The 14,200-nt window shown below is 36.0% G+C and overlaps 1 protein-coding gene across 4 annotated transcripts in view; it reads right to left on the minus strand.

The window, feature by feature from the left end:
* Positions 1 to 14,200, minus strand: part of DMD (dystrophin) — a 2,284,432-nt gene that overhangs the window by 767,040 nt on the left and 1,503,192 nt on the right. For all 4 annotated transcript variants that reach the window (XM_063634262.1, XM_063634265.1, XM_063634264.1 and 1 more), the window contains exon 48: positions 10,073 to 10,258. In XM_063634262.1, coding sequence (XP_063490332.1) covers positions 10,073 to 10,258 — 186 coding nt within the window. The remainder of the gene's footprint in view (positions 1 to 10,072; positions 10,259 to 14,200) is intronic.

Consider the following 14,200-nt stretch of genomic DNA (forward strand, 5'->3'; position numbering starts at 1 on the left):
AGTCCCAGGGAAATTGACTCAATTTTTCATTTTTAGTGAAGAAGAAGGTCAGGTTAAAAAGGGTAAGTGAGTTAAACAATGTCGTAAAGCCAGTAAGTGTCAGCGCTGGGATTCAAACTTAGTCTTTTGTTTCTTTCCCCTTATTATTCTACTTCAACTCAGCAATGGTTTTTGGAGTTGAGTAGAAAGAACAAAAAGTAAGAGGAAGATTATGGTATCCAGTGTTCATGAAGAAAAGCAGATGCCTAATTCCACTAATAGATGAAATTATCCACAAACTTAAACGAACACGCTTCAAGGTGTTATCAAGCCAGAATTATACTCTTGCCCAGAGGCAACCTAAACTCAGGAGAAAAACATTCAATAAATCTCTGTTTAGTTGCATGGTAAAAGGGAATAATTTGTCTTTTTGTCCAATAACTTTCATCCAATGTTTTTCAGGACACATTCCACTGATATTTTCATATCCAATACAAAACACTGAAACTTTTTTCTAAAGGTCTCTTCCTTGTTCCTTACCTCCCCAACACCACCTTTTAAAAAATTTTTTTAAAAATGAAATCAGATAACAGGTGAACTTGAGCTAGTACACATCTATCTAAGGGAGTTACTATTTGAATTTGAATTATCCATTCTAAAGTGAATTTAATGACATTAACCTCTGCAAAGCTAATTTTGTGAATGTTGAGTACACTCCTGACTGATTAATTGGGAATCCATTGGTAAGTCTGACTCCTTACCCAGTGCTCTAGATCAATGCTTCCACGCTTTTGTGGAAGCATGGTAACATCAGATTTTGATTCTCAATAATCTGAGTATATTCTTGAGTCTACAGTCCCAGGCTTCTTTGTTTGAGAAGCATCATTGGTTTAGAACGTGGAAAATTCTTATTGAAATGTCATTTGGTTCAACTTCAGATTTTCAGTATTTAGAGAAATCTTTTTCTGTACAGATCTCGTTTGTAGAGACCTCGTTCGTGTTTCCTTTTTTTGTTGTTGCTGTTACTTTGGTGCCTCTTTCCTCCACGAGACATTCTCACTATTCTGTTTCTCCTCCTCTGAAGACTACTGCTGATTAGATGCTTCACCTCAATGGCACAAACTAGGCTTCTCTTCTTGTATGATTTTTACTAAAGATGAACTTCAATGGCCTCTTCCGAAAACATAAGCACTCCCTAAGCTGGCTCATCTAAGACCTCTCCCTTCCCATCCCCACCATTCCTCCTTCTTCCTTTAACTACTTTTGATCTTCCCTTTAGCTCCCTTAAATCCTTCAACATATTCCTCTTCAAACCCGTACCTCCTCCATTTCTTTGTCCATCCATGACAGACTTTACTCTTCCTACTCCAGTCTCTCAAGTCTCTATGGTCTCTAAAGCTTTATGCTCCCTGCCACTACTGGGGACTCTGGAAAACTCAAACCCCAGAAGCAACCACCTGAGGTTGAAAAAGCTAGTTGGAAACAGACTGGATACTGTATACTTTCAGATGGGATTTGGAGATACCCAGATGGCCACTAGGTATCTCCTCAGTCATTTACTCAAATTTTAGAACACAGCCTCCATAAATTACATATCAGGGCAAAAGACAATCTTAAAAGTCTCCTCCACAAATATTGATGTAAACTTTTAGCCCTCATATTGAGTAGGTGAATTTAACTTATATTCATAAGCTTTGCTAGTTGGCTATGAAATACTGGTATATGACAAACAGTTCACACTTAGCTAATTCCTGGTTTTCTCTATAAAATAAGACTAATGGTTAAAAATATAATCAATATATGTAAATAAAACTTCTGGAAACATTAGGGGTAAAGGGTAACCTTGTATGCAAAATAAACAAGGTATGTTGGATGTGTTTTTGTTAAGGAAAAGGAGAATAATTTTGTCCTAAATTAAAATGACTGTGTGAAAATGAGGAAGAGGAAGGTATAGGACAAAATCTGAATGAACATTGGAAATGGCAGAAGATTTGTGGAAGGAGAGTCTTATGTTAATAGCCAATGCTGGCTAAAATGGAATGGATTTATGTGTAAACTTTTACAAATGACCTTAGTATCAACAGTGTATTGATCAAAAATGAGTTGTAGTTTCTTTTTGTTAAAAAACGATAAAATATTCTTGGATTATTGGTCTGTTCTTTTGAAATAAAATTGAATATATTTAAGTATACAACATATTTTGATATACACACACACACACAATTGCAAAACAATTATTTTGGTCAAGCTAATTAACATTTTCACCTTTTCTATTGGTCTTCTCTTAATAAGAGATTGCAAAATTTGTTTTTTTTTTATATTTTGGGTAATCTGTATAGGAAACAAATATTCTGTTTCTTATCAGAATAAGTACCTGTGGTGATTTTGTATGTCCTTGAATTTTTTTAGAAAGTAGTGTTTTCTCTTTGGGAAGAACTAAAAACTGTTACGGTCATGTGTCCTTCTATATTTCTTTTTGAAATCTTTTATTGTCATCTTGGTTACATAGGTAGGCATGCATTCTTGATCCTATGCAGCCAAGTATTCAAACCTTTTGTTATTTTACAATCTTTCATATTTTGCTTTTCCCAGGTCAATTCCTAAATAAAATTTTTTTTATCTCAGATTGGTTTGAAAAATTTCAAAGGATTTGTTCCTGCACCCTCGTAAAATGAAGGATGTTAAAAATAACTAGGTTCATTTGGTATGCTGAGTTGCATAAAACGCTTTGACAAGAAGAGATGCTGAACCTTCACTAGGTTATAGTTGTATGGGTCAACTATTATTAGTATAAATACTTGAAAAATTATAATAAATCCTTAGAACTTTGTTAGTGCTCTAGGTGCTGTAGGTATCCACGATATATCCTGGTGCTACTTTATCCGATAATAATATCATGTAATCAGTCCTAACTCCAGTTGTTATTTTAAAATGTGGCATGTCACCAGGGAAAAAAAATAAAAACAAATTTTCTTGTCGAATGAATCAGATCTTTAATCACGGCCATTTTAAGTCTTTTGTCATTCACAGATAGTTTTTGGTTTATGCTGATGCTTCCCTGAGTGCTCATACAATCAGTTAGAGGTCAGAATGCATCATCTTTGGTAAAACAGGACCATCTTTGAGACAGGTACTCTGGGACACAGACTTCTGATGCCATTGCTTAAATAACTTTGAGATTATACCATTGGACAGAGTCAGGATTTATGAAACTCTGTGAAGAAGCTGATGAGTTCATGAAACTACTAACTCAAGATCAAGCAAGACAAGAATTAATTACGTGGGCCTGAATGAACTGATAAAGGATTTGATTATGGCTTTTGTTTAAAATATTCCTCATATTTTAATGTTCTGTTTGCTAAATATAAGAAACGCCTTTCCATTTTCTCTTATCTATAACTCATGAGAATTAAGATTATGCTTTTGTAAACAGAATGAAACATTAATCTTTTTATCCCTGCCTGATCCCTGTAAAATTCAGAAATTCCTACCGAGTATTCTTATTTTCATGGCAATATAATTATTTGCATAGGTTCAATAAATATATTTATGTAACAAGACATAATTGAAAAAAATATATAACCAAGGTTTTGACTGGAATGTCATATTTGAGAATTAAGCGCATAGAGTCGGATGTGACCAGTTTTAAGGAGCTACTCTTGACTATATGGAGCTAATATAAGCCCCTTTTGGGAAAACTGTCCTGGTACCTGGCTTACAGAATTCCCAATCTTACAACTGAGTAAGGAAGGTCTATTCTTAGGAGACCCAGGAAACCTAGGGTATTTTAGGAACCTGGAAGACAGAACACTTCAGCTGAATCTATAGCTATTTTACTTCAGGTAAAATCTGATGTCAAGTTCTTGACTTGCCTTCCTAACCTTTGGAGACTTTTAAAAAATCAAATCTGAGGTTTCATATTTTTTAAACTACTTTATTGAGGTATGATGGACAAACAGAAAGCTGTACATATTTAATGCATAGAACTTGATGAGTTTGGAGATAAAGTATATATACAAAACCAACAGCACAATCTATGCCATAAACCTATGCGCTACCTCCAAAAGTTTCCTCTCACCTTATGTACTACTGCTCCTAAACTGAGAGTAGTAGTATTTTGTGGTAAGAACACTTAAACTCTGCCCTCGGCAAATTTCTAATTGTACAGTACAGTATTGTTAACTATAGGCACTATGCTGTACAGTATATCTCTGAAACTTACTCAGCTTGTGATTCATGAAAACTTCCAGCTAAGCACACTTAAAATAGCCTATTTGGTAAATTACCATTTTTGCTACCCCTATATAAATAAATAGGCCAGTGTTATTTTGTAAACAAGGAAAGTCTTACTTTGATTAACACTGATCAAAAGGGTGATGGTAGAGATAGAGTTTCAGTAACCCTTGGGGTTATCAGATTCTAGTCCTGTTCATTGTCTTTGATCTATTTTGCATTTCTTTGTAAACTACATGATTTTTTTTTACCTACCTATAAATTGAACTGGATCCTGCTGTCTTACACATTTTGTCCGTCCTTACCAATTTTCAGTTTATTTCCGTTACGATCTGGCTACGATTCTCCAAATTAACATTTCAAATTTTTCTCCCACCATCCTGACTTGGTGTCACTGAGAACTAAAACGTGACTGCCCATATTATTATTGAGATAAAGACTCTCTTCTCTAGGTTGTCTTATAGCTGCCATTTCCCCACAATATCTAAAGAAGCCCTGCAAGCAGAAGCTGGATGACTTGCTATAAACTACAAAGGACTCACCACCACAGTAAATTATGTATAGACAACTTTCATGCCTGGAGCTGCTGCTTTGTAGGCCATGCAAAAAGTTCATTAAACTCCAACCTCTTCCATGCCATGCTCCAAGAAACCCATCAGATTGCTACTGCCATCATCACTCTACCATCTGAGAATGCCTACAGCCCAGCTTCTAGGAATCTTTTTGACTTGCTGTCTTCCGGACTCAAAAACTGAGTTTGCAGTCTGCTTCAGCCATTAATCTTTGTCTTCCTTCTAACTTTCATAGAAATCTCCTTCATGAAATGTCTGATTACTACCAAGTGTCAGAGTTAGTTCAGCTAGTCCTTCAACAACAGAAACCTGCTGAAATGAACTAGATGAACTAGCGTTCCTAAGTTTTTCAATGGGAAAACTGGTTTCCCTTGAACAAAATGGAGGGTTGACAAAGAAAGCTTTAAAAATACCCTGAGATTGACTACATTTGAGACAGATTTCTTCCTGACTTTAGACCTGACCTTCCTTTGCTTAGAGCATTTACTCTAGAAAACTTTATAAATTATTTCTCTACTTTTTTGAGACAAAAATATTCTCCTAGCCTCTTGCCACTTTTATACCTCAGGAATAAACTTTCTCAAGGACTTGGGAGCTGGGACTTTGATACAGAATCATCAAAAAAGATAGTGCCCCGATCTGCTAGTCTTCTGTTGGGAGGATAGGAATCTAACTTTGATAAGTGCCAATCAGCAAACACAGACGGCCTAACTAAGCACATTGACTAACCTCCCTCCTGATATCTAGTACTTTCTCACTAACTCATCTCAGCACTTAAAGGTTCTCCTGCCTTTTATTTCAGCAGAATTGAGTTCAATCTCTCTCCTTTATTGCAAAAGTTTTGAACACAGTCTTTCTTAAGAAACTTGTTGTCTAGTGCAATTTTTCTTTGACAACACTCGCAGCAGTGTGAACACACACAGTGTTCAGTGACTTTAATGGTCAGTCACTACAATTGAGTCCTTTGGTAGTTTTCATTGTGGATTTGACATTATGGGCAATTATGCTCCTTATACTGCAAGGAAGAGCCAGCAGAGCCACATGTCATGTTTATTTATAAACCACAGAAGGAAAGTGATTCTTGAGGGTAGGAAAAAACCCCCTCCCTGTGATTAAGATGAAAGTATTTCAGTCACTAAGCCTTAACATAAAATTATGTGTCCCGCCACACCTCATATTTTAATAAAAAGTTTGGAAAGCAATAGTCAGTCTTATGTCAGATAAATAGTATACCTCTAGCTCATTATTGAAAGCATTCATTAAAGATTAAAAACATAAGACCCTTTATAGAAATTCTAAACTGGTCCCGGGATCTTAGCATTCAATTATCATTTCTGAAATCTGAAATCAACATATTTTATGTCTAAATTGAGAGTATATTTGAAAATCAAAATTCAAAGGCATGCCTTCTAGTGGGCTGACTGATGGGAAAGGGCTGTGATTACGCCTAATTTTCACCCTCCACATCACGATCTCATTGATTATGTTTCTCAGCTTGCTAAGGGTTCTGTGAGGTGATTTTCAAGATGAATATTGCTATTTGCAAGATTTCCTGAATAGGAATATTTCGGGAGTAAATTGCACAAACCAAGCAATGTGCAGTCAATTTTCACTCCGGCATAAACAATGAATTAGAACACAGCCCTTAAAGCTTTTTTATTTGGGTTTCATTACACAGCTAGCTGCGTTTCATCAATAAGCGTGAAGTACCAAGCAGACAAAACTGAGGCTCACAGAGAGAGGGTATTACATATTTTTCTAACAGGTGTGCTCAGAGTTTGACTAGAGAAAACAAACTACCCGAATGGCAAGGCCTCAGACCCTTTGTTTCTGAGGCAGCCATGGCCACCATGGCCAGACAAAGCAAGTTTATTTACATTTAGGATTTGGAGCTAGGGGCGTGGCTGTTCGTATATCTACTTTCTTTGCATTAACTCTTTCTTAAGATTTTATTAAAGGCAGTTTTTTTTTTCCTTGTGTTAAAAAAAGGGCATGTGCTCAAAACTCCCTAAAAATTTTATTTTTGGTGTTCAGTAGTTTGAAACTAAGTAAAGCAAAGTCCAGTGTCCCATCTTCCTTTAATGGAAAAATAGTTTAATTCCTTTAAGCAGAGGAATACAGCAGGCTGTAAGGACTAATATCCCATATCTTAAATCAGAAAAACTGTGCAATCTTAATAAATCATTTATTAGTGACAAGGAATGGAAGCTAGACAAAGAGGGATAAAAAACAAGGTAAATTATTATTCACACAGGTCACCATTTCCTAATTATCAGCTAGGGGTTTGAGAATTGTTGGGAGAAACTCTCAAGTCATCGAATCTATGATTTTATGTTTCCCCTCCCCCCACCTTGGACACAGCCACAAGCAGAAGAAAAAGGCTTAAAAGAGTATTTTTGAAATCTGCACTCCAGAGATAAAAAAAACTCGGAATATGCTCAGAGGACTGAAGCCAAGGAGTTTTCTGCCAGGAAAAAAGCAGCTCCGTCTCCCCTCAGTGATTTAAAACAAGCTGCAGGAGGCAAATATCATGACTCTTAGAAACTACACACAGCAGTGAGAGTGGTGACTTGTAGCTTTGATAAAGAAAAGTGATTAACACAGCCGAGCATGGCTTTCACTTCAAACTGCAGGGACCCATTTGGCAGAACCCTATGGGCCATAGACAATCAAAGACCCAATGCAGGTTTTCATTATTTGAAAACCATTCTGGGGGGCACAGACTGGGACTAAAGTCGTTTTGGTTGAGTAAACAGGATCTATTTGTACCAAGGGATTTAAAAAAAAATCTTTTCTTAAATGTATTCCAGGAAGAGAGATAGCTAGCACTGAGTATTTTTTAAATTATTATAATAAAGAGGCACATTTTAACCAAAGATTGCATTTAAAAGAGTAGAATGTGCTTTTACCGTGAGCTACAAAAAGCTATTTCTGGTTGGGAGGAAAGACTTTATGGCCTTTCCTCTTTGCAATATTACATCAATTACTTGTTAAGAATATACTGGATATAAGATAATTGAGAATTTGGCTAAGGTTATTGTGTATTGGGCCAAGTAACTGTACTTTCTTGTTGGGGTCGTTTATTGAGCAGTGAAAAATCAGTATTCATGAGATGTAATTGTACTGGTGAATAGGAGCTAGTCAAACACCTCTGAGTACATTATGTACTAGCTAAGTGGAGAAATGGTCAGGATCCTAGAACTGACAGCTTCCCTGAGACGATGATGTGTTTTGTACTCACCCAGTCTTGCCCCTTGTGATCATGTATGACTAAAATGCAGGGTGATGGGACATCAGAAGCCACGTCTTGGTATCAAGACTTCCACTGTGCCTTTAATGTGCAAGCTGTTGTTACCCGTCCTGTATAATTTCTTAAAGCTAACTAAATTTGTTACTAGGTAAAGCCTATTGTGTCTCATAAATTTAATCATCAGACTGAACCCAAGACTGTGCCACTGGCTGAGCAGGCTGAGTTTTGTACTGGTGAAATGATGTCTACTTGTGACTTCCACAGTGCCATCTGCTCTTGGGGGTGTAGCTATCAGAATGGTAGACATAAGTGTCAGGAGGAAGTAAGGTAAACATAGTGGAGAACATTTTGCTAATCTAACTCATTTTAGTTGTAGCAAACTTCTCTCTATCTCCTTGTCACTCATGCCCATCTTCCCCAAACTTTTACTTCCCCTTCACTAGAATATTCTCAAACTTCCTTTTCCCTTTGCTCTCAGTTCCAGCAAAACAACAGCTAAATGGAGATTAAAATGTTAGGTTTTTACAATACTGGACAGTAAATAAATTTAACAATTAAAGTCAATTAAATAAAAGAAAAAACTACTCCAAAATGTTACTTATCCTTTTTACTCTGAAGTTGCCCAACAATACATTCATTAATAGATTGTAATTTCAACGATTTGGTTTATTTGATTGGCTACTTAAAGATTTGGGTGAATAAGGAGACGCAGAACGGGGCAGCATATTGAAAGAACCTTTGGAATAGATTCCTTGAAAGGGAGAAAAGAGGATCAATCAGCATTTACAAGGACACTAAAAGAAGGAGATAGTGGTGTTCAATTGGCAGGACTGTCTGAAGCCTTATGCTTACCTGCAGTATCTCATTCGTATTCTGGGTGCCTTGGTACTGTCTTTATTCATTGACTTAAAAACACAAGTAAGCATCATTTACTGGATCCTAGGCTGAGTGCGTATGATATGAGTGGAGACGCGGAGATAAATAAGAGAATGCCCTCTGCACTCAAAGAACAGTGCAGATGTGTAATGAAATATTCAGGTGTATAAAATTTAATTGTAAATCAACATATGAACAATGGGAGATGAATAAAGAGGTTTATAAGAAATCCTAACAGGGATTCTAACTCTACTTGGGGTACGGAAGAAAAGTTGGAAGAGGCAATGACTTTGAATTCATTCTTAAAGAATGGAAGAAAATTCATTGTTTCAAAATAAACTGAAAGAAGTCATTTAAAGAAGAGAGAAAACCAAGATCACAGGTATGACATGAAATTACATGGATGGAAAGGTACCAAGTAATTTGATGTGACCAGACTATACGGAGAGATTGCTGGCAGAATGAGAAGATAGAAAGGTAAAGTGTAGTCAGTCTGAGAGGGCTTTACAATGTCTACAAAACAGCCCAGACATTATATTTTAGGAACCTAATCTCATAAACAACTTCAATTTTGGATAAGGAATCTATGAATATGTATTAAGCACAATTAAAACAGGGATAGAAAATGTATCATAGTAACAAATACGATGCAGGCATTCTAGTAACATGAGTTTAATGAAGACCTTATTTCTAGTAAATGCTGAGGAAAAAGCAGCATATTCTAGTAAAATAATAATTATTATGATTATCATTATGACAACGATGATGATGATGACAAAGATTCCCTGCTTGACTCAACTTTAGTCAGGCTTCTGAACCTTCGCCTGGGCTCATCTTCGCACTCCTCTGTAAAATCCAGTTTCAGCAAAGAAGCCTGTCCGTTTTACAAGAACCCTTTATCCGTGGTACCTGATCACCCTCAGTATTCTCCACCATTCCCCAGGGGTTGTCTGATAACCCTGGCCTATCTTCAGCAAGAATCCTGTGAGGTTGGTTTAGCCAGAATCCCTCTTACCCCTGATGTTTCCTCTTAATAATTTTCCATCTACTGACTCCTACACTACTAATATTTTTTCTTTAATAATGATATCGAATGAGAAAATTCAGTGATATTGCCATTTTTCTTAAAAAAGAAAAAATATTGAAAGCAAAAAGTCCCTACCTTAAGGTCAAATGGTCCTTCTTGGTTTGGTTGGTTATAAATTTCCAACTGATTCCTAATAGGAGACAACCACAGGAGAAGATGATTTAACTGCTCTTCAAGGTCTTCAAGCTTTTTTTCAAGCTGCCCAAGGTCTTTTATTTGAGCTTCAATTTCTCCTTGTTTCTCAGGTAAAGCTCTGGAAACCTAAAAGGAAAATACATTTTAAAAAGGTAAATAATTCTCAAGGCATAAGCCAAAATGTTTAAAAATATATTTTCAAAAGTTATTTATCATGAAATGTTACAGAATCTTGCTGATTTTTGTTATTTTAGCAGCATAATATTGATTATTTACATATATTAAATGTTGGGATTTAACCAGTGTATTAGAAATTATTCATTAACACGCTACAAAAATTCTTTGCTTTAAAGAAACTAATACCTTTTTGGAATTTCAAAACACACACCTTACACAAAGGCATAGCCAACTGCAACTGATAAAGTAAAGAAATACATCTTTCATTTATTCACTCAGTTACTAAATATACTGGTGTGTTGTGTATTATATGCCAGACACACTTCCTTTGCAGTTATAAAAATGAATAAGCCAAGTTATCCAGCATTAGCACCAGATATGTAACACAGGTCTTCTAAATCCCAAATGAGTGATTTTTATTCAGTGCGCATCCTAAAATTAAAACCAAACCAACTATAATTTTGTTTGTATAGCAATCATTTCTTCTACTATACTTGCTTCTAGCTTTCTTTTATGTCATGGAAGATTGTAAAAGGAAGTCCTTTTATGTACAAGGAAAATTGGTAAGTTATGCGTTTTGTGAGCTATAGTTTGTGAGTCCTAGTAAACAGAAGCAGGTGGTTGAGATGAGAAGTAAAAAGAACACTTGGATTAGAGTAGACTATAACAGAATGATTATAGGTTATTTTTATTAAGAGATCAGTATATGCCAACCATCATCCTTAGAAGTTTCACATTTGTAGACTTCCTTAACCCATCCAACTATGCTATGATATAGATATTATTATGATCCCACTATCACACATGGATGATGATGTTGGGGTTGAAAAAACATTAAACAGGTTTGGAAGCAGTATGACATGGTATTAAGCATTGTGAGGTCTAGAGTTAGGCCACTTGGATTTCAATTCTGGTTCTAGTTCTTGCCTAACATTTTAGCCAAGTTTTCTCTAACTCTCGATGCCTCCTCTATAGATTGGGGACAATGATAGCATCTGCTTCATAGGATTACTGTTAGGACTCAGTAAAGTCATCCCTGAACATACCTTAGAGCAATACTCTAAATAAAGTTATTAAGTAGTAGTGATTATTGCTCAAGCTTACATGTAAGTAAAGAGCCAGGATAGGCTGGGCACTGTAGCTCTTGCCTGTAATCCCAGCACTTTGGGAGGCTGAGGCAGGAGGACTGCTTGAGCCCAGGAGTTTGAGGCCAGCCTGGACAACATAGCAACACTCCCATCTCTACAAAAAAAAAAAAAAAAAAAGAGAGCCAGAATAAACAAGAGTAAAGCTATTTTCTTCAGAATATCAAGAGTTAAAACCGGCAACCCAGAATAAAGAATTTAAACTTGTAATGATAGCTCTTTATGAGACTATTAATAATACCATTGTAATACAAAATATTACACTGCAATATGAATAAAATTTTATAATATACATCTGCTCCATAACAATATATTATGAATAATAATAGAGAAGATTTTAAAAATAAACTAGATAATATACTAGTGTGTCACATAAACAATGTCACATGGTTTGGAACAATTGTTTTAGATACTTTTTAAATAAGTCACTAATGAACAGTACATTCTTTAATTGGATGCAAGAGTTAGGAGATGAAAAAGAGAAAGTTGTCGAGAAAAAAATCAATTAATGTATAGAAAAATGAATTTTAAACAAGATTGTATATGTAAACAATATGTACAGTGAAACATCTTGTAAATGCATGTATATATGTTGTGAAAAATTCATGAGAATGTATAAGCAAAGGATTAACATCCAGCCTGGGCTGTTGCAGGTCAGTCTAGGACTGACCCCAGGCTCCCACAGCACTGTTTCCTGGGAAACACTAACTTTAAGATGAATAGGAGATGTTGGGCCTGGCTTTGTTGTATGGAACTGCACCTCACTGCGGGAGCTGTCAGTTGGAATACAGTCCTTGGATCCACGTGACTACAATGGTGTAAAAGATTGATGGGAAATACAGGTGGTGGCTACTGTTGAAGGTGACCTGCACACATCTTGCCTCTCATTCTTGGCAGCCTTTTCCTGTGTGGGTGAGAGTTGGGCAAAAGAAGCATCGTGTTTCAGATAGCACAGAATGTCCATGAATCATGAATTGAGATATTGTTCTCTTTGCTTGATTTGTGTTTTGTGAGTTCACATCCATAACTACACCTGTGGTGCTGAACTCTTGTGTGTGTGTGTGTGTGTGTGCACGCGTGCGTGCACACACGTATGTGTGATGTAGGTGATGTTACAGATATACTCCTACGTCTGTAATACATGATCTAATGATGTCCTCAACTTATTTTTCAAGCATTTTAAAGGAGGTAACTAAACCTTTTATTTTTATTGGATCATTTTCTACTCACAAGTAGACGTAAAAAGCGTTTTACAGCTTCAACTAACAACATCTAAAAGCCTCTAGACTCTGAAGCTACTGAGATAATAGCCATCATATTTTCCTAAAATCTCTAAAACTGAGCGATGAACTCCTTTTTATCTGATCATGAAATTGTTCACGTTTCATTTAGGCTTCATATATAAGCACAGAAATCTGTATAACGTTTAACTAAGATTGCTGGTTTCCTTATCATCCTCCTATACTATCCGTTCCTTGTAATAGAGGTAAAACAATTCCTGACAGAAAACAGTGTAATGGGTCAGATTTGACTAACATCTGGAAGAATGAAATGATAGCTTATCATGAGACGAAATTTTCAGCTTAATTATGATGTTGCTTTAGGTTTATCCTCTCAGACCTTGTTTTTCCCGCCATCATAACATTTACTTCATGCTATTTAACTTTTTATTTACATTGCTCACTGACCTTTGATTTCTGGGTCAAACAAGCTCTGTTCCTAAATATGATGGACCTTCAACAAAAGTTTGTTAAAAACAATTTCCAAATTCAGGATTATTATTTTTTCAGTGTAAGAAGCAATATACGTCTATAGTAGCCAACCGCAAAAAAATGTAAATTGTATCCTCAAGTTAAATAACTTTAATTAACAGACAAAAATATCAGTAAACTGGACTATATAAAAAATCAAAAGTTTCTGCATGACCAAAAAAGCCATAGGCAAAATCAAAAACAAATGAACAATTATGAAAAATAAATGTTTGCGACTCATGTCTAAGGGACTAATTTTCCTAACACACAAAAGACCTTCTGCAAATTAATAAGAAAAAGGCCAATAACCCAAAAGAAAATTGGACAAAAGATAACGACAGTTCACAGAAAAGAAAATACAAAGGATTTTAAATGCATGAACAGAAGCTTAGCCTTGGTAATAATGAGAGAAATGAAAATTAGAGCTTCATCTATTGCACTGGCAAAAATTCAAGTCTGCAGATACACTATGCTGCCAAGGCTGTGGGAAAATGCAGACTCTTCTACGTGGCTGGTGGGAAGTATACATTTGTGTGCCTCTTGTGGAAGGCAGTTTGGCCATATCTATAAAAAGCATGTGAACTTTGACCCAGAAATTTTATTCCCAGGAATTTATTTTGTAGATTTGTTTCCAGAATTAAGGTCAATGAGCAGTGAGGGTAGAGCAGATGATGGGTAGGGTGAGATATTTTTAACTGTACCTTTTTTATTTTGAACAATGTAAATTCATTACTGTATTACTCTGCTCTCACACTATTAATAAAGACATATCTGAGACTGGGTGATTTATAAAGGAAAGAGGTTTAATGGACTCACCGTTCTACATGGCAGAGGAAGCCTCACAATCATGGCAGAGGCAAAGGAGAAGCAAAAACACATTCTACACGGCAGCAGGGAAGAGAGCTTGCTCAGGGGAACTCCCATTTATAAGACTATCAGATCTTGTGAAACTTACTGATTATCAGGAGAACAGTATGGGGGATCCTCTTCCATGA

The sequence above is a fragment of the Symphalangus syndactylus genome, chromosome X (assembly GCF_028878055.3).
Source record: "Symphalangus syndactylus isolate Jambi chromosome X, NHGRI_mSymSyn1-v2.1_pri, whole genome shotgun sequence".
NCBI lineage: Eukaryota > Metazoa > Chordata > Mammalia > Primates > Hylobatidae > Symphalangus > Symphalangus syndactylus.